Here is a 21,457-nt window from a genome sequence, read left to right as displayed (position 1 = left end):
AACTAAGGGGTTCCATTGCCAAGACAAAGATCAGAGGCGATAGCGGACACACCTGTCCGTACCATTTGAGATCTGGAAACTATACGACACAAAACCATTACTAAACGCCTTAGCTGAAGGGTTAGAGTATAATACAGAAATGGCTGATAGGAATTTACCCTGAAATCCGAACCGGAGAAGGACCCTCTCCATGTATCCCCAGTGTAATCTATCGAAAGCCTTCTCAGCATCCAGAGAGAGAGCTAATAACTCCGACTGAGAATTCGACACCCATTCTAAAATGTTGAGCACCCTTCTGGTGTTATCTGAGGCCTGACGCCCCAAAACAAATCCCACTTGATCTGGATGGGTCAGATCTGGGAGAAGTCCATTAAGTCTATTCGCTATCAATTTAGCATATATTTTAATGTCTGAGTTTAGGAGGGCTATTGGTCTCTAGCTGAGACACGAAGTAGGGTCCTTCCCCGGCTTAGGAATTGTAACTAGCCGTGACTCCAACATCTCGGATGGGAATGATCCCTGAGATGAACCTTCATTAAACAATTGCTCAAGTATCGGAGGGAGCTCTTCCTGGAATGTCACATATAAACCATTTATATAACCATCCGGTCCTGGAGCTTTATCTGACGAAAGATTCTTAATAACCTCCTGAATCTCTTCTCGGGACCAGGGAGCAGACAGGGCAACCCCCGTCACTGGGTCAATTGTTGGGATATGGAGACTGTGCAGAAACCCCTCTATGTCTGCAGGGCTTGGCTGGTGAGTAGAGCTATCGTCCTTCAAATTGTATAATTTAGAGTAATACTGAGCGAACATGTTAGCAATGTCCCTTGGGTTAGACACTTTCTTTCCTGTATTATCTAGCAAATATTTAATTCTATTCTGATCCGGCTGGCCTCCAGTTTCCTAGCCATAAGCTTCCCCGCTCGGTTCCCTGCCGCATAGAACCTTTGTCGGAGTCTAGTTAATGCTAGTTGGGTCTTAGATAGTAAAATTTTTTGGAGTTGAGCTCGAACTAGGGCTATTTCTTTTTTCAACTCTTTAGAGGGACATGTTTTATTCTGGAAATCTAATTTATGCAACTTAACCTAGAGTTCTTTTTGTAGATACCCATTGGCCCTTTTCAACCGGGCCCCCGTCTGGATCGCTGTCCCTCTCACAACTGCCTTCAACGCACACCAAAAGTTAAAAATGTTCATGTCTGATGGGGCGTTAGTTTGACAATACTGTTCTATCGCTTTTTTTATGTCCAGTCTAGCTGGGCATAAAAAAGAGATAAGAGATATGTCGGCATACGCCACGGCCTGGGGGCGTGTAAACATTAGCGCTCTTCCATGACCAAAGTATTGGAGCATGGTCCGACCATGTTATCGGCAAAATTTGAATCACCTTGGTAGCCTGTAAAGTCCACTTATCAGTAATGACTAGATCAATACGTGAATATGAATTGTGAACGGAGGAGAAGTATGTATAGTCCCTGCCATTGGGATCTGCAGTTCTCCACACGTCATATAAGTAAAATTCTGCCAATAACCTGGTGAATGCCAAGGAGGGGCCTGAAGACTCTGTATCCGAGGAGGGAGTCAAAGATCGGGTGGACCTATCCAATTTTGGATCTGCGACTATATTAAAGTCTCCCATCACTATCAGATCTCCTTTTTTATACTTTTCTATTTCTTGAAAGACCCCCTTCAGGAAAGGAACCTGTTTAGAGTTTGGGGCATACACTGAAAGTATAGTAACTAGTTTATTGTTTAATGTGCCAATCAAGATCAAATATCTACCCGCCTTGTCCACTATGGAAGATTTATGAATTTACTCTATTACTAAATAGGATAGCCACCCCATTTCGTTTAAGAGGGCCGTTCGCAGTGAAACATAGTGGGTAATGTCTGTCTCTCAGAACTGGGGGGGCTGCTGCCATAAAATGCGTCTCTTGTAAAGCCACTACATCAGCTTTGAGCTTATAAAATGATGAAAGTGCCAACCTCCGCTTATTCTGAGAATTTAAACCTCTAGCGTTTTGTGTCAGAAAGTTAACCATTTAAGAAAGTGTCTAGGGGTATTTTAAAGGAGGGTGAATTGCATTATTCTTACTTACACTGCGATTGCGTTTTTGTTGTAAGTTCTGTATATATTGCCTGTTAAGCAGTTTTACATATATAAATAGTTGCTTATTACATATTATTACTGTTAGTAATAAAGTATAAAGTAAAGTATTTTCATTTACTATATTTACTTCCACTAAACCATTTTTAGTAGACCTTAAATTTATTTGTATTAATATCTTTCAGGTGTTCTTCAGATGATGCAGGCTAGAATTGGTGCCCTGCAAAGTGCAATTGATAGGTAGGTGTTGTATATTCGCACTCTATATATAGATATAACATGTACTGTACTTAAAATCACCTTTTCTTTTTCTTACCAGGATCAGAGGAAAGATTGTGGATCCATATAACAAAATTGTTTCTCGCACTGCACAGCTTGCACGTCTGCAGGTATGGAAATAGCTCTCTACTTTACACCAGAGATGAAACATTATTGAAATTTTCGATTGACAATGATGCAATATTTTTTTATTTTATATGATGTCTCATCATATCAGTATGTTGGGGTTAAACTTTCAACTCCTTCAAATATCTTACAAATAAGTTTTGAAAGATGGTTAGAATATGCAACTTTACTAACAAAAAGGGAAAAGCATTCAGTGTCCCAGTTTATTGGCTACACAAAATGTTATCACTCTGTGGTTAGTTTAACAAGCTGCAGAGAGTGAGAAACTGAGTCCTGTTTTTCTCTAGAAAGGTAACACCCTAATGGATGCATGGATTACATTTATAGGAAACCAGCAAACTTGTCCTAAAGTCATAAATTATAAATAATTTTTTATTTGTGAGGCTACTGGTGCTACAGGAACAACATTTATGTAAGTTCACAACGCTCGCAATTGTGTGTTATCTTCAAATTATGAGCAGTTCATCAATATTTCAAGCGTTAACCATTGATTTTTCTGCTTTTGAGACAACGTAAAAGCTTTCACTTCTGACACAGGATAACCTGAAATATAGTTTTGCAAAAAATTACAACACTCTTTGATACATTTTTTTTTTTTTTTTCTCTGCAGTCGGCTTGTGATTTGCTTCGGAGAATTATTCGCATCTTGTATCTCAGTAAAAGACTTCAAGGTCAGCTTCAGGGTGGTAGTAGAGAGATTACTAAAGCTGCTCAGAGTCTAAATGAGCTGGGTAAGTTCACATTTCTTTTCTGGGCTTTGTATGGGGAACAGAAGCATAGATTACTTTCCTCCAGCTCTGCTTAGATTGGAGAAAGCATTTTTTGTTTGCTGTTTTTACAAGTGATGCACTTGACCAATGTTGAATTTCAAACAACCAAGGCACACTGTCTTTTCTATCTATAGCCACGCTATGCATTGTATATTTGATCTATATTGATCTGTTGCATATTGTTTATTAACTGGTAATACTGGGTTTCTTGGACAGATTATTTAAAACTGGTCAGCTGAATGCCTTATATAATCCCAGATTTGCTATAGAGGTCTATAAAAGAGGTATCCATGATTATATAAAAGTACAGCAGTGACACTGGTCACTGCATCATTGTGAAATATGCTGGACAATTAGGATTACTTGCTTGGCATGGAAAACACATTATGTAGTATATCCTTATAACATACAACAATACAATAGAGCATATGGGGAAGTAACATTTTTTCACTATGAGCACTTATAAAATCTGCATTTGTATCTGCAAATAGTGAATACACGTCTCATCTTCCCTTGGAGTCATTTTTGGTATACATCGATCACCACAACTTTAAAATCACTAGGGAGTGAAGTAAATAGCATTTATTATCTTGTTACAACGGCATCTGTCAAGGGGTGGGATATATTCGGCAGCAAATGAAGTCAGTTCTTGAAGTTTATATGTTTGAAGCAGGAAAAATGGGCAAGTGTAAGTAAGGATCTGAATGACTGTGACAAGGGCCAAATTGTGATGGCTCGACGGCTGTGTCGGAGCAAGTCCAAAACGGCAGGGGTTGTGGGGTGTTCCCGGGATGCAGTAATTAGTACATACTAAAAGTGGTCCAAGGAAGGACAAGCAGTCAACTGGCAATGGAGTCATGGGTGCCCATTGCTCATTGGGGTGTGCAACAAAGGCTAGCCTGTCTGGTCAAATCCAACAGAAGAGCTACTGTAGCACAAACTGCTGAAGAAATTAATGCTGGCTATGATTGAAAGACGTCAGAATACACAGTGCATCGCAGCTTGCTGCGTATTGGATTCTGAGCCACGGACCGGTCAAAGTCTACATGCTGACTCCAGTCCACTGCCGAAAGCACCTAAAATTGGCACGTGCGCCTAAAAGATTTCTCCCGTGCTGCTTCCCACTTATTGAATTCTCTACCATGCTCAATCAGACTTTCCCACAGCCTTCAAATCTTTAGAAGCTCTTTGAAAACACATCTCATTTTTCAGTGGTGACCTTATACTCGATCACACTGTTCATACTAATGCACCCTCACAACTATCCATCTCAACTCTAAGCCACACTAGCTCCTCTTTATTCAGCTGTGCCCTCTATCATTTAGAATGTAAGCTCTCTATTGAGCAGGGTCCTCCATACCCTTTATTTTCATGTCTGCACTTATTTTATCTACCTTGTATGTCCCTCTTTTATGTATGTACTGTTTTCCCTAATGTACGGCGCTATGGAGCACTGTGGCGCCTTACAAATCTATAATGATGAAGATTATAGTGAGCGCTAGAACTGGACCATGGAGCAGTTGAAGAAGGTGGCCTGGTCTAATGAATAATGTTTTGTTTTACTTCATGTGGACGGCCTGGTGCTTGTGTCTTGTTTACCTGGGGAAGAGATGGCACCAGGGTGCACTATGGTAAGAAGTCAAGCCGGCAGAGGCAGTGTGATGTTCTGCTGGGAAACCATGGTACCTGGCATTCATGTGGATGTTACTTTGTGCAACAATGTTTAGGTAGGTGGTACGTGTCAGAGAGTACACCGCTTCAGGGAAACTGTATGTCCTACTTTAAGAGGCCATTGTCATCAGGGAATGTGCCCTGCCACACTGCAAAAATTGTACAGGAATAGTTTGAAGTACATGACAGTGTTCAAGGTGTTGACTTGGCTTCCAAATTTACCAGATCTCAATCTGACCCAACATCTGTGGGATGTGCCATGGAGGCCTCACCTTGCATCTTACATGACTTAAAGGATCTGCTGTTATACATCTTAGTACCAGATACCACAGGACACCTTCTAAGGTCTTCAATATTAAGTAGATGGTTTTAATATTGTGGTTGACCGGTGTGAAAAAAATATATATAAAATGTATTTATTTTTTATTAATTATACTTGCTCTGGCATCAGATAATTCTTTCCAGGGACTGTTAAGGGTATGAGCTATACCTTGAGAGAGATGTAAGCAGACTAGCTCAGAAAATAAAGACTTCTCCCCACAAAGATTGGTGGCTGCTGAACTGATGTTTTTTATTTATTGATATTTATTAGCAATCTATTATTACGGACAGCTGTCTGATAACGGTATTTTAACTTTTTTTTTTATTTTATTATTATTCTATGTAGCCTGACTATGAAAAAAAATAACAGTAAGGCACTCCTTAATAATCCTTGTGCACTGGGCATCCAGAGGGGTGGGCAAGACCTGTGTAAGTTGCTCTCTCAGAACAGCAATATTGAATAGTTCTGCCTTAAGGTTGTGCTCTCTCTACTTATGGCACTGGACAAGTGAAGAACAGTAAAGCTGAATACATACTGATGTAATTATCATGCAGATCACATGATAAACCACTGTTTGGTCAGATTTTGCATTAGTGTTTACGCTCCCACAATCATGTTTTATCGTACCAAGCACATTGTATAGTTTGATTTTATAAACTTCCTAAAAATCACGATCAATGATAGAAAGATGCCAGCCAAATATAGAAGTGGGTACAAACTCACAACGAGCAGCATAGGCAGATATCTGTAGAGTGTACAGAGTCACAGGACCTGAGTCATTAAGGAGAGCAAAGCATAAAGAAATGAGTAACTTTGCATCTGGGCAAAACCATGTTGAATTGGAGGTGGAGGTAAATTTTAAAATGTGAGGACAGATTTTAAAAGTATAAAAATAAAGCTATTAAGTATTTGTGTGCTAGATGACAAAACAGCAGAGGGTAAATGTATCAAGCTTAGAGTTTTCTGGCTTTTCAGATTCTAGCTATCATTTATTTGGTACATTCTTCAAAATGACAGCTAGAATCTCATTGGTTGCTATAGGCAACATCTTCATCCACTTTTCAAACCCGCCTGCAAACTCTCAGCTTGATACATTTACCCCCAAGTATTTAATTTATTTGCAAAATAATAAACTAATTTGCACCCCTTGCATTGTTACATGGTTTGTCCTGAAGAACAGTTAGTTTTTTTTTTTGGCCTTACTTTCCTTAATGACTCAGGCCCACAATCTTTTCAACAGATGGTTATGAGAGATGAAGAGCAGAGATCTGAAGGTAAGTTGTGTAGGTGTAAAATGAAAACAAAAACTCAGTGCACAAATGTTTCTTGCAAATCTCTTTTTAAAATACCAGCTTAAAAAAAAAATAAAAAAAAAAAAAATCAGAGCTCAGATGTTTTCTTCCTGCAATGGAGAATCACGCTTTCACTCTCAATGCCAAATGGATAGTTATCCATGTGTCTCCCCTTTTTACCCAATCTCCACGGGAAAAGCTTCAGTCTAAAGTCAGACAAGGGGGAGCTTCTATGTGTAAAATCTTTAAATATTATTGTGGCAGTGCAAGCTAAACCAGTCCCCAGCAATGCAATAGACAGGGTGGCATAGGCGGTCGATCCTGTCACAATAGTATTGTAATATCATAAAAAACAATTATGCACGTACCAGAAATCAGATAAACGTAGGCATATGTCATGTTACAACCTGTGGTGAAACGAGTTTGATATCACCTTGACCAACTTGTTCGCTTCTCACAAAATTGACATCACAATATAGTGTAAGGAGTTAATTTCAAGAGGGGTTAACTGTTATTAGATATTTGGAGGTGGGGAAGACCAATTAGTACCCATTGTCCCGCACAGGACTGCCTGACACATTCTGTCTGGGAAACCGCAGGGGGGCCACTGTGGAATAACAGCTCACCGCCGCTCCCCCTTCAACCTCTTAGTCCAGCACTCACCAATGTTTAAAAAGGAGAGACCCAGGGCCCAAAAAAACGGGTATCTTCACACAACCTTACGTACATTTAGCACTAGTGGAATCTCCTCCAATTCAAAAAGCCACATACCCAATAACTAAATGATCATGCAGCCATGGACTATACAAACTTGCTCCAGACACCTAGAAGGTCCTCGCCGCACTCTAAAAACCATTTCTTTCATAAATTAATTAACTCGTACCATGTTGTTAGGGTTCCCAGTAACAGAACAGTGAAGAGTTGTGCTAGTGAAACAAAATGTCGTTATTATAGCAGAGATACACTGGAAATCAATAGGTGCAGTCAATTTGTAAACAGCAACTCGGTTCATAGAAGCAGCAGGTTCCAGCAGGAAAAACAGTAGGTATACATGGGTGACAAGAAACAGATGCAGTGAATGGTTATTGCCAATCTTAGTTCATAGAGGCAGCAGGTTCACAAGAGCAAAAATAACTGATATTATGGTAAATGCAGATTCCTAGACTCGAGGAGTAAACTGCAGCACAGGGTAGCAGGATTGCCAGGTTTGGCTATGAGGCTGGAGATGCAGGGTCCCAGGCACAATGGATTTGGTTTAGTCACTGTACCAGGTAAGACTGGTGTCAGCTGGAGAATCGGGCAAAAGGAGGTTCTGACAAACCAGGGGTCAGAAGCTGGAAAATCAACAAACGTACCAGGGAATAGGCAGGAGCAATTTCAAAACAATGCTGGGATCTTCGTGGTGCAGAACGTAGAAACAAGGGAGTCAGTCAGCATCAGAACACAGGTGTACACTGAGGAACCAATAGCAGCAAAGTCAAACAAACTGGCACTGGCCCCGTTGGAAAAGGAAGTCTTAAGAAGACCAGAAACAGGTGATCATGATTCTGATCTGATGATGAGGCCTTAACCGTTTGCAGGCAGAGAGAATCTGTCCAGGTATAATAGCAGCACCCCTGGTAGCACAGAGGTACTGCAGGCCAAATTCAGACATAAAGTCCTAACGCGTGCATGATGATCAAAATAATATCCTTTCAAAATGAATGGGATTATATGCTACTGTGCACAGCCACGGACCATGAATAACTTATTCAGAAAAACCCTCTTTAAAATCTAGATTGTGCCTAACGAATACCTTAGGTAAATCTATACGACATTCATCTAGAGTCTATAGATAATTACACTCTGAGGAAGTCTGCGACAATCTCTATATCTCACAGACAAAGAACCATATACCCAATTTCATTCTAGAGTCTTATGGCTGTAAACTTATACAGTCTCTTATTACTTTACAAATTGCATACAAAGATAACATGAGGTGTCCAAATAAATAGCATGATTTCACAACCCTCATTAAACCCCAAAAGTATTCAAGGTGAAAATCTAATAAGTTTCATGTTGTGCTAAAGTTACCAATCGGTACCCTCCCCTCTTATCTACTTTAATATGTTCGATCGGTTTAAATTTAAGGGAAGTAGGATCAGCCTTATAAAAATGTTGGGGAATACTATAATTACCATCCTTTATGAATAATATTCCTCAAATTTTCTCACACATTCACATTCTATCAGATAAACCACATAAGTTGTATTACAATTCATGAATGAATTAATGTTCCTACATTTCGTTAGTGGGGAATCTCTATGTACAAATCGTCATGCCTTACATTGTCTGAAAGTAGAAACCTTTTATTTTACTTTAACCAATCATTGTTTTCAAAGTATGAAATATTTTAAGTTGTAACCTGACATTTAGACATTTGTAGATCCTTCAGGAATATATATATATATATATATATATATATATATATATATATATATATATATATATAATCCAATCTTAATCTTTCACCTTTATATAGTCCAACAAGTAAATCAGCTTTCATGTTCCCTACATACAATCTGCATTTTTACTTTTTCTGTATTACAGCTGCATAGTTCCTTCTGTATTCACTTTTTACATACAAATATGAAGTTGGTCATCTTCTGAACATTATGGTAATATGATGAGTATTAATGAGATTGTGATCATCCCAGGTGTTTTCAGGAACGTGCCTACACTGTTCATAAGAAACATAATCAAACTGTCACATAGAATTAATCACATTTTGAGTTCTCACATTTAAACACTGTAATGTTCTTTGGTTATTATTCAGTATAGCACAATCTAAAGTCTCTGTTCAGACAAATTTGACCCCAGAATGTAAAGTCAACCTCCAAGTAGAGGAGGGCCACCCCAGTATATTTTTGTTTTTCCTTTTTTTTTTTTTTTTTTTTATTTCTGTTCTGTATTTTGTAGAAATGAGTGACTTAAGTGTCCTTAGGTTGTTACAGCAAACCAATCTCTTCTCTTCTTTTATGGTTCATAAAATTTTCAACCATTCTCATAAGAGATGTATAGTGATGGCAGAGTGCAAAAGATTACGAAATCACAATGTTTTTTTCAGAAGACTTTTTTTTTTTTTTTGGTCACTCAAAGCCTAGAAAAAGTGGTATATGACCTGGATCAGATGCCTTATCAAATGCCTGTTATAAAATATTTGTTTTTAATTCCATCATTGCCAGATGTTTACCATACAAGACGTTCAAAAACCATGCTTTAAGCATCCATATCTGTAAGCTATAATGAGGATAAAGACCCACCCAATCAAATTATCGAGCAGTATTTCTGATAAATGTTGACTTGAAGAGCAATGGGAAAATCCTAGTTTACAGGCTTCTAGCCTATTTTAAATGGCATCCTTTATTGAGATTGTGCTGGTTTTAGAAGTAACAGGCAAAAATTTATCTGAGAAAACAAGAATAATTCTTGCTGTAAAGACTTATGACAGGCACCATAACATGTCTGCTTATCCATAGTCTCAGGATGTAGGAAAAGCTGTCAGCTTAATTTGTAATCCAAAAATGTGAGTTATGAGAGAGTTATGGCAAATTCATCCTGAATGATCACATATCAGTCTTCAAGAGTAATGATACTAAATCAGTAGCTCTGGCTCTGCTTATCACCACTGGTATTCTATACAAATGGAGAATAGAAAAAAAAGAAATCAAACATATATAAAACATTTTTCCTGTACTTGCCACAGTAAAGCAAAATCTGGAATATTGGGATTGCAATGCCATTTCATGGTAACTTACTTTATTACTCTCAAATGATACTAGCCCTCATACCCAAAAAACTTTCTTGACTCTCATCAAAAAAAACCAAGAGATTTTGTTTGGGAAGCAAGTGACCTAGACTTTCCAAACACATTTTGCTCCATTGAGCATGAGCACTACCTGATTTTAAAATGATATGACCGGACACCCCAGATAGATCTATACTTAGTCTGGCATCAGAAGATTCATCTCAAGTCTTGGGTTTTCATTAAACTAGTGTGGTGTTATTTAATATCTGTTTACATTCTTCTCTGATTATGAAAGATTACCCATATTAGATTCCCATTTTGAGAGGAGCAGTGATTGATCTTTCCATCTCAGTTTCCTTTATCAAAAAGACATTGATGGCCGAAAATGAACTATCCCCTGAGATGTTTTTTTTTTTTTTTTTTTTTTTACATATGTGTGTTATCTAGGGCCTGTATCCCTCCCCAAAGCATGCTGTAGGTGTAGATACCTGGGAAAATGTCACCCTAGCAATTCCAAATTCAGTATATAGTTGTATTCCTTATCTATTTTTGATACAATGGTAGAGACCTTGCTTGGAAAGTGTATTAGACTATGGATATGTTTTTGCTTTTTTTTCTTATAATTTAAACTTTGATTATATGATGGTTTTTATAGGGATTGTGTTTCTACTTTTCAGTAAATTTTAATTGGAAAACCCAGACCCAAAATTCTGTAATTTCATCTGTTCTTTGCCATGGTAGTATTACACTTCATAAAAAAAGCCCATTTTCTCAGTTACTTGTCTGCATTTATGGCCACCTAGATTAATATTGCACTGGGTACAATGCCCATTGTCACGCACTGGACTTAACTGTTGGGGTTCCTGAGTCTGGCATGCCAGTCTTTTTCTTTTCTGCTGCAGTGCTGTGTCTCCTCGGTGATGTCTGCTTCTGGCAGCCATCTTGTGTGCATGCGTCCTGCTCTTTTTTTTTTTAATACTGTAGACACATGACCATCCAGGTCCCCTCCACGACCCCTTGACGTCCCTGCACAAACTACTCTCAAGACACACCCCATGGTTCGCTACTTATGTGGCGCGCGCAGCAAAACCCATACCTCGTTGTGGCGCTCCCTGGTGAACACCGACGTCATGTTAGACTCCATGGCTTGGGCCAACTTAGGCCAGTTCAGGATCTCTCTGTGTACTATGATGCCCTCTTTTGCACAAAAAAAAAAAAAAAGAAAACAGTTTAGATAAGGCATCAGTGTTTCCGTTTTGAGAGGGTCCATAAGAAATTACAACATTGAATCTATTAAGGAATAATTTACACCTAGGTAGCTTTTAGTGAACCTGGGTAATTCCTAGGTTTCAATATTCTGTGAGAACCACTGTTTGCTGAGTTGTCTTCTAAGTGCTCTGTCTATTCTTTGAAGGTGGCTATAATAGCTCCTGACTCCCCACATCATAATTTTCCCTGTAGGGGTCACATGCTGGTCACGCATTCTCTATGTCAAAATTGCCCCTGACATCTACTTAAGTTATGCAAACAAGTTCTTGGTTGGAATGAATTGAAATATGTCTGACGTAAATTTTGATTTTAGCCAGGAAACCGCTTTTTCGCCCTCTGCAGACCAGAAGAAAGATTTACCAGAATTTTTTTTTTCTTTTGTTCATTGAGTAATTTGTGCAATTATTCATGTAAAATATTTCATAAAAGTCTGTAAAAACTAGTGAGACCTACAAGGGTCATTCCACATCCAATCACCCACCAAAAAAAAAAAGAAATATCCGACACCCATCTCAGATTTTTACGAATGTTCAGGTTGTGATGATTTACAGAGTCTGATATATGAATTAAAGCAAAAGTGTGAAGAGACACCACAACAAAAAGTAATAAAAATATTAAATCTGGCAACAGTTGGACAATTAAGCAGACTGCAGAAGAATTTAATGTCGCAGAATACATGGTAAAACAATCAAGAAAACTTAAACCAAGCCATGACATACTGGCAGAATCTGAAAACTATAGAGTCAAAGCCCTTACTGTACAAATCGTTCATCAAGTACAGCAGTTTTTACAAGATGATGAACATTCTATAATGTGCCCTGGAAAGAAAGAGTTTTTTCTGTAAAAGTTGCAGGAGGAAAAAGAATTCACAAACAAAAAAATCCTACTCCTAGTAAACTTGAAACAGCTTTATCTTGTTTTCAAAGACCGTTTTCCAGACATTCTAGTTGGATTGTGTTATCGTTGCTGCAAGAGGTATGCCTTCCGTGTGTGTTTGCGAAACTCCCCAAAATTGATTTAGCAATGGCCCATCTATACACAGCAAAGTCCCTGGCTGAATACCTACACCAGTTGAAAGAAATCATTCGACCAGAAACAAAAGCTATTGTGTTACTTGATTTTGCATAAAATTATTCATTCATGAGTCCGGATACAATTCAAGGATTGCATCCTGATGCTTCACAAGCAACACTCCACCCATTTGCTGTATATTTTGGGCAAGATGAGTGTGAGACATTGAACTTAGTGCATTATATGTGATGCCCGTGACCATGTAGCTATAACTGTGCATGCCTTGATTATGGTAGTTATGAAATACTTATCGGAATTATTTCCAAAATTGAAGTATGTTCACAACTTTAGTGTTGGTGTTAGTGCACAATACAAGAACTGGAAAAACTTTTGAACTTATGCTGCCATAAGGATGACTTCAACATTCAAGCAGAATGGAATTTTTTGGCCACATTTCATGGTACGAGTCCGTGTGATGGCATAAACGTCTAGCCACTCGCATCAGTCTGCAAGCAGTGGAAACCCATTACATCTTGACATTTTTTGGACCTGTATAACTGGGCTAATGAAAATGTATATGGCATAAAGGTTTTTTACATGTCACAAGTGAAATACAAGACTGCGTACTCCTCACAGATTTCGGGCTATGATTACTTATGCGCTACACATATACTGCTTGTCATCAGATGACAAGATGACAGCAGGAACTAGAGTTGGTGTCACTACAACCAAAGTCACAAAAATGTAGATAAGTGATCTGCAACTTGAAAGATACATAGCAGCAGTGTACGATAACATCTGGTACATTGGGTATACTTAATGTAATGAGAAGGCACAAGATGTGCTGTTACACTTTATGAAACGAAACCAATCAACAAATGTGTTGCCTTGGCCTGCTGTAACGCGAAACATAAGGCAGATAAAGTCATTTTGGTTCGGATTTTTGGATTCTGGAGGAAAAGTCACCTTAGGGTCCAAATTTTGTGGCGATTCCTCATTAAACACCCTGATACTTCAAATAAACTGGAATAAATAAGCTGTGATTAGTAAATGGTTTCATTCTTTGAAAAATCAATATTTCGGAAACTAATGGTCAGACAGTCGGGATATTTGGCAGAAATAGTGTTTTGGACATCGTCTCTTAACTGATTTTTTTTTTTTGTTACGATCTGAGATGGGTGGTGAACTGATGTGGAATGACCCACAAATCTTGATAATTGTTCCTTATTTGAACAAAATAATGTCTTGTCTGTGCTTGTTGCTTCCAATTTGGTACCAATTATAGTTTGAATTAAAAATGCGGATGTGGATTCTTCCATAATAATGTAAAGTTTAAGAGCAGTTAGTTATTTGCTATCAAATTCTATGGTTAACATCAAAGCAAAACTGCATTTGTATGGCACACCTCTGAACAAAATTGGTGTCAATCCCACCAATAAGTTGGAATGTTTCTGAACCAAAGCCATGTGGAATATTTCACAGTCTGTGATAATCACTCACATGCCATCTATGCAAGCAGTGGACGTCACTGTTATTTATCTTGCCAAGATGCTGTAAGGTTCAGCTGGCATAGAGACTTGTGGTTGATTTGTTAGAATTGCAATGAATAAGATATGGGATGTATTTGTTTCAGTGAAAGTTCATGTGCGTAAATACAATGAAAAACAATGGGTTTGTCTGCTGACCCTGGTCCCTAGCTACCTCCAACATACCCATTTACCAATGTTAGAAATCTCCCCTTTTAAACATTGCAAAAGTGCTGATCTTAGTACATTGGAGGCCAACCCCCCCGGCACATGTATTCATTGCTTGGAGTGCACATCCATCTCTAATGGGGAGCAACTGGGGCTGGTGAAAACTAACATGAATGCAGTGCTCTCTCATTCAGTGGTTACAGCCTTTGTGCATGCTATAAATGAAGTATTAATTAAGCTCAAATGTTAGGATGGATGCACTTACAGAACTTATATAATTAATTAACAAAACTGTGTCCATCTGTATGCAATAATTTTCTTTAGGTGTGTATAATCATACACTAGATGGATATCTCAACATGCCCTACTCATATTAACTTCTTTGTGCATCTCATTTTCTTTAGTTTTATCTTACAAATGTCTGTGTAATTAATGCAAGTGAACCTTTTAGGTTTGTTTTGCTAAAAGAAAGGTGCTCTTATTTGTTAGTTCTTTTTTTTTACTTTTCTGTTCCTTTCATGGCTCATTTTGAAATTGAATGCTGATCAATACAGCTGAATATATTAATCAGCTTATCTAAAGCAACTTATTTACTTGTGAGTATGTCTTGCACTTCTGAAACAGTGTTTTAATGCATATAAATTGTTATGCCTATTTATACTTACAGGAATCATGAACATGTCGGTATGCTTTAGAATACAACAAATGATGTGCTAGTAACCTTCCAGAATATTGGAATAGCTAAAACCTGGATGTCTGTTTTTAATATAATGAGCTTTGACAGGCCTGGGACAAACTGTAGTACAGCACATTATAAAAAGAGACATAATGGACAGCCACTTGTCCCATGCCTGTACTAAATAATTGCAATTATGTGAAGATAGTTGTTTAGCCACTGCAGTGCAGGGTTCACAATGCCAGAGGGGTAAGGACTTGGTCAGCTTCATATGCTGAGTTTTATCAATGTATTCCCCATCACTGCTTTTGGTACATGCTTGTGTCTGCCTTGTCATTATGACAGGTAGTGGGATCTGATCCTTCTGCACCCACCAACCTTTTAATTTGCATTTGCTGATTTCCATGGATCTGTGTAGGTGTTCGTTATTGGACTGATGATTTTATTTTATATTCCACATGCTTCAGTGCCGTTAAGATAATTTTTAGCCAGCATTTACGGAGGCATGTGTAATATTTCTATGCTTTTCCTGTCTTGCAAAACTAAGCATATTTAACACATAGTTGTTTTATGTGTTTGTAGAGCAAGGTGAATTTCACTTTACTCCCATATTACAGGTGAAAATCTGTGTGTTGGCTGCAGCATACAAAGTACCTGAAAGGATATACTAGCGGGGATATTTTCTTTTACAGTCCAATCCTTTTATTGTGTTTTGATGGGAATCAAGCAATACAAAGTAAGCCACCTGCAGTTGTCCATAAGAAAGTAGCAACTGGTGTCCATTAGGACAGTGATGTGTGACTTTCAAAACTACCTTGTCGCCACCACATCACTTATCTCAAAATCACCCCCACATGCTTTCAGATACCCTGCTTACTCCAAAGAAGGAAGACCTTGTGGTGGTGGATACACTGCCCCCCCCCACTCCTCCCTCTGATGTGGTGCATGAAATACCCGCTATGTTCAGAGAGAGATACGGGAGTTCTTTGCCTCTCCAATCCTACCCACACTCTCCTGCACACAATATAAAGAAAGCTAGTAGTGTTACAAGTGTGAACCTCCCAGGCTCTCTGGCTTTTTACCAGTGCTTCTCTACTCTATTTCAGTTAATGTTTATATCTTTGCTGCATTATCACTCTGAAACTACAGTGTACACTATTAATGCCAATGTTATTCTTAAAATAATAGAGAATTTTAAATAAATCCTAATGATAAAGCACCTGATTCATAGAAGAATGTCATGTTTTTGCAGCAGTAGACCTTTCACTGGTGTTTTCACTAATACACTGTGGCTTTCCCATTAAGTGGTTGGCTACCAAGGTCCATTAATCACTTCACTTTAACTTATATACTCTTGGTAGAAATTTGAAATGTGAGGGTATCTGCTGTCTTGTTTGTCGATGTCATGTGATTGGTCATATGCTATGTTAAACCGAATTTGTACACTGGACACGTGAAACATCAAGTCCTGGGTTCCACATTTTATTGTTTTTGTCAGATGAAATGATCATGGATGGGTTTGAGCTTGATGCAGACAGTAAAATATATGTACTATTTGTCATGGGAACACTCATGCTAGAAGGCTTTTTCACTCTGTTTTGATACATCCAAGTGTCTCTGGCAGTCTTTGCTAATTCATCCACAATTCGACAACCCTCGAAACACCCTCACAGTGTTTAATTTATCTTCTTCATGCCTAACAAGGAGAGTTTTCTGCTCTATTGCGTCAGCACAATCTAAAATCTGTGTGTAATATTTTACACAATTAGGTAATGATTGTCTTAAATATCACAAATAGAAATCACATTAATTTTGAAAATACAATTCTTGTTCTTGTAAAGTGATTTTTTTTGTTCATAATTTTAAAGGACGAGGGATTTTCCTTAATGTAAAGAAGTTTTTTGTTTTCTTTTTAAAAAAAAAACCATGACGTTACTTTTTTTTTTACTAGAATGTTTTCATTTAATTTTATTATTATTTTTAGGCATGTTTTTCTGTAGTGAGTATTTACACACTCACGCACTCTGTTATTACTGGTCTTGGTACCAAATTAAAGTTCTATAGATACCTCCATGCATGTTATTCACACAGGCCAGCTGGTATATCTGGGTTGTCAGCAAAAATTGCACCTCCAAAATATGCAGCGTCCTCGAACCTGTCTATCTCTCTCTTCTTTCCTGATCTTCTTAAGAGCTCCTCATGGAGAGAGCACAGAGAGCTAAGCCCTATACAGATCAAAATCCAAGGGACCTTGTTGTTAACCTACATTACTTTTAAAAGAGTAGGTCCTTACAGTGGTCTGGGACAACTACCCCCCTCTGAATAAGATGCATAAATAAATCTTTCAGAATTTGTCCCTCTCCACACTCCAGAAGTGGAGAGAACTTCAGATGCCAAACGCCAAAAAGAATACCCTTTCTGGTGTGCCAAAATACACGATCACTAAATAAGGATTTCTCCAAAAGATGAAATGACTTAATGTTCCATACAATTCTCCCTTCAGTTTATAGAGCTTCTTCTTATTCACTCAGATTTTTTTTTGGTCAGCTTATTCTCCATAGACTTGTATTTATTCCACAAAAGGAAAAGAAAAATAATGCAATACGTTGCATCACTATGTCAATCACCACCAACGTGAAGTAATCATAACAAAATAATAGTATCAACTGTTGATCACGTTGATCTCTTAGGATCACACCGATCCACATTATGGTCACACCGATCCACATTATGATTATATCAAACACACTTTTGTGTTTCACTTACAGGGTATCCTTATTGCAGTGTGTTTTATTTTTCAGTAAAGTAATAGTGCTAATGCGGTAATACTATTTAGGGAAAATATATTATTGTACAGAAAACTTAACCCTAGATTAGAAATGTGCATGAACAGTTGTATGCTTAACTCAAACAGTCAAGAATTATTTGTGAAGTAGCAATAAAAAAAGGTCATCACTACATGATGTACTATAAATCTGTCACAAACAGTATCTCAACTACTCAAACTTTTTAGTGAACAAATGTCTCGATCGGTGCAGCTGCGGTATACCCCATAAAATATAACCATGTACAGTATATGAGTAAATGAGTGGTGACCCAGTTGGACAGGCACAATAACCATAAATGATTAGACCAAATAGCAAATAAATGTACTGCCATTGTTTCTTCAGTGCAGTTTCCACCCCCGTCCATTAGATAAATAAAAGCCAGGTTTTCATTAAACATGGATAGGGATGGATTGTCTTTCTAGCAGCTTTTTAGCCGTATTAATAAGTGCCTCAGAACTCCTTTGTCTTTGAGGGAATCCCACCCCCCAAGATTGTCCACTCTAGATTAAAGAGTCCATAATTAACCAGATTGTTTAGACATCAAAGGTCAGCACAACCTGAGAAACAATGATCTAGATATGCAATCACAGCAATGAAGTGGAGGCAAGTGTGTGTTGATAGAATACCCATTTTAAGATGTTTTTGTGGAGAGAGAAAGTATTATACTCTGTGTTTGTATATACTGTACTTTGATGTTAATAGCTGGCCGGAATTAGAGAGCACTTACAATAAAGATTTGCTTGAGTGTGTAGGAAAATAAGTGAGCAGCCACGTAATCCATTATACAGATTAATACATTCTAATGAACTGAATTGGCTTTTCATTCAGGGAGGGTGAAAGGATGCGCCTTTTAAATTTGGTTCTGCCAATCTAATTCTGAGGATACTTCTATAGCTTTAGTTATATAATGTTGCTCTTGTAGAAGAGCCATGGGAAATGCCCTCAATGTCTCATATTTTCCTGCGGCTTCTGTATAAGTTAATGGTCTTTCAGTATGCTTATTAATAAGATGAGAGATTGTAAATGCCCCCAGTTCTCCAAATATTGAAAAGGTAGGGTGCCATGCCGTTATGAAGTTTTGGGTTGCGAAGGAATGGAGTGTGCATTGTTTTATGAGCATTAAGGTTATATTTAAGTCTTAAAGCATGTCACACCTTACGGGTGTTCCAACCTCTTCAGAGATCTCTTTAATGCTTGTGGAGAAATCAATATTGGGTTGAAAATTTTGTTAATTTTGGGTAGTTGCTTTTACATCATGTCCGTGGATCCAATCACGTAGGAATTTTAGAGCAGCAGCATGGAAAGGTGTTTCTTAATAGTGATCAGCAGTTTCTTCTGAAACAGTTACTCAAGTCTCCATGTACATTCCCAAAAGGGAAAAAGCCCTTTCTTTTCCAACAAATTTGGATGCATTTCATGGGTCACATCCTTATTCTAGGTTTCATTTGTTTTTTTAAACCAGCTCCCTCTTCTACAAAGATGGACATCAACCCTAAGGAGAATCTCAGACTCTTCACTCGCATAAAGCCACTAAAACATTGCTACACTTTTTTTTTTTTTTTTAATTAAAGACACAGCTCAAAGTGCTGATTCCATATCACCATAAGGGCCATGCAACATATGATCCTGTTGAAGTTACTAAAAAATATTTTGAGATTACTGTGAATCCTGCTATAATTTGCACTGGCCTCTGTTCCGGTGGGTACAACAGGGGATAAGGTAAACTCTCACTTAACTACCGACCTTCTCCCACAAATCTCTGAAGATCAATGCTTATCATTGAACACAGTCATCGTGCTGCTAGACACATTAGCGCGGGCATGTCAAGCTCTAAACCCCAGTTGGGCCAAATAATCAGTCAAGTTTGTGTGGGACGCAAGAAAACTAAAAAGAAATAACCATTTTTGGCACAAATGGCTAATGCATTTGATAAAGAATCTACAATCTGTCATATAAATGTACTTGGACACCAACTTACCAAAACAAATAATGATAATGTTACTGTTCTGACTGCGTACAACAACATACAGCGTGGGTGGAAGGAAACAAGCTGAATCGGTGCGTGCACGTGTCACATGAAAGGTTGACTGAACTTGCACGCAAACTATTCTGATGTATTCAGTGAATCTTTAAGTCCTTTACCTAAATAAAATAAAATGCGGACCCGTTCCACTTGTTTTCCCATAGTAATATGGGCTGCCAAAAATATGCATTTGAGCCGCAGATTTAATACATCTGCGTTATCGGCTACTAAAACCCTTAAATCCTCCTCTGCACCATGTTCCTGACAGCTTAACAACCCAATATTACAAAGAGTCTCTGACAGCAAGAGTGTGATGACTGATTTATTTATTTTGAATATTGAATATTCTGGACGACTTTGGATAACGTAGTGGTTATTTCCCCACTCTTACATTCAAATTACAGATCTAACTGCTGCTCTTCTCTCTAATTCACCCGGAATCAGATTGGCTTCATTCCAGACTGACAGGCTCTGGCCAATGCCAGGTGAACCATTAACTTGATCCACTCTATTCACATACAGAAATGCCCATCAATATCACTCCTCAAATTCTTAAAAGAAATTGAAAGTTATGGCCTTTATTTGGGATATTGAATCAATCCTCATAGCGGACGTCTTTGACTTCAACATCTCGGATACAATGAGGGTTTCCCAAAAACAAAACTTCCCCTTTAAGTGTTATTAACGCTAAATCATATACATTGGTAACATGAGGTATTAGTGCATGTTTTGATCAAAACATTTAAGCCTGTATCCCAGCATCAAGGGTACCTCATTATATGTAGGTTCTACACTGACCTATTTGCTTTAAACACCACTAAAATGCAGTTAAAATCAAATGCACTCACCTCCCAGGTATAGGATTTTAAATCTAGCAAGGGCTGGATATGCAGTGTTAAGGATAAGGGCTGACAACTGTCTTTTTTGTTTTGTATACATCTATTGTCATTTATATTGCCACGCAGCTGGTACCATATATAATATGGTATATACCGAGCACAAGAGAGTGTATTTCGCACAGCTGTCTTCCATTCTATGGTGGTTAATTGAATGCGTCCACTACTATATATTTTTATAATATATATATATATATATATATATATATATATATATATATATATATATATATATATATATATATCTCTATCGAATATATAAATGCTTAGTGGCGTCTGTGTGTGTGTGTGAAAAAAAAACCCCAAGTTGCAGCGCCACCTGCTGGGTGGAGTTATACACTGACCTACTAAATTCTTAGTGTGTGTGGGAAAAAAATTCAAAAAGGGCTGAAATTTGGTAGGGCTCAAACTCATTTTCGTGAGGTAATTTTACCTCATGAACACACATTAAAAAGGCCGCTTGCGTCGGGAGGTAACGCTCTTCCCCTGAGGAGGCATGGGCTAGGCCCAAATGCATGACAAGAACCTTTTTAAGACCTTAAGTAGCTTGATTTGACTAGAATGCATGAGTATCATGCACGGGTTAACTTGTGTATATATATGTATGTATACACACACACATATATACATATATATAAACAAAAACAGACATAGAAGACTTTATCAAAAGTCTTCCTGATGAAAGGCGTTAAGGATTGATGAGG

The 21,457-nt window shown here is 37.9% G+C and overlaps 1 protein-coding gene across 1 annotated transcript in view; it reads left to right on the top strand.

The window, feature by feature from the left end:
* Positions 1–21,457, top strand: part of COG5 (component of oligomeric golgi complex 5) — a 295,484-nt gene that overhangs the window by 19,343 nt on the left and 254,684 nt on the right. Inside the window, exons 4-6 of the mRNA XM_075208803.1 lie at positions 2,295–2,349; positions 2,429–2,498; positions 3,125–3,245. Of these exons, the coding sequence (XP_075064904.1) occupies positions 2,295–2,349; positions 2,429–2,498; positions 3,125–3,245 (246 nt within the window). The remainder of the gene's footprint in view (positions 1–2,294; positions 2,350–2,428; positions 2,499–3,124; positions 3,246–21,457) is intronic.

Source organism: Mixophyes fleayi, chromosome 4 (assembly GCF_038048845.1).
Source record: "Mixophyes fleayi isolate aMixFle1 chromosome 4, aMixFle1.hap1, whole genome shotgun sequence".
In the NCBI taxonomy this organism is placed as follows: domain Eukaryota; kingdom Metazoa; phylum Chordata; class Amphibia; order Anura; family Limnodynastidae; genus Mixophyes; species Mixophyes fleayi.
The sequence above is the reverse complement of the archived record's forward strand: the minus strand, read 5'-3'. Positions and strand labels throughout refer to the sequence as shown.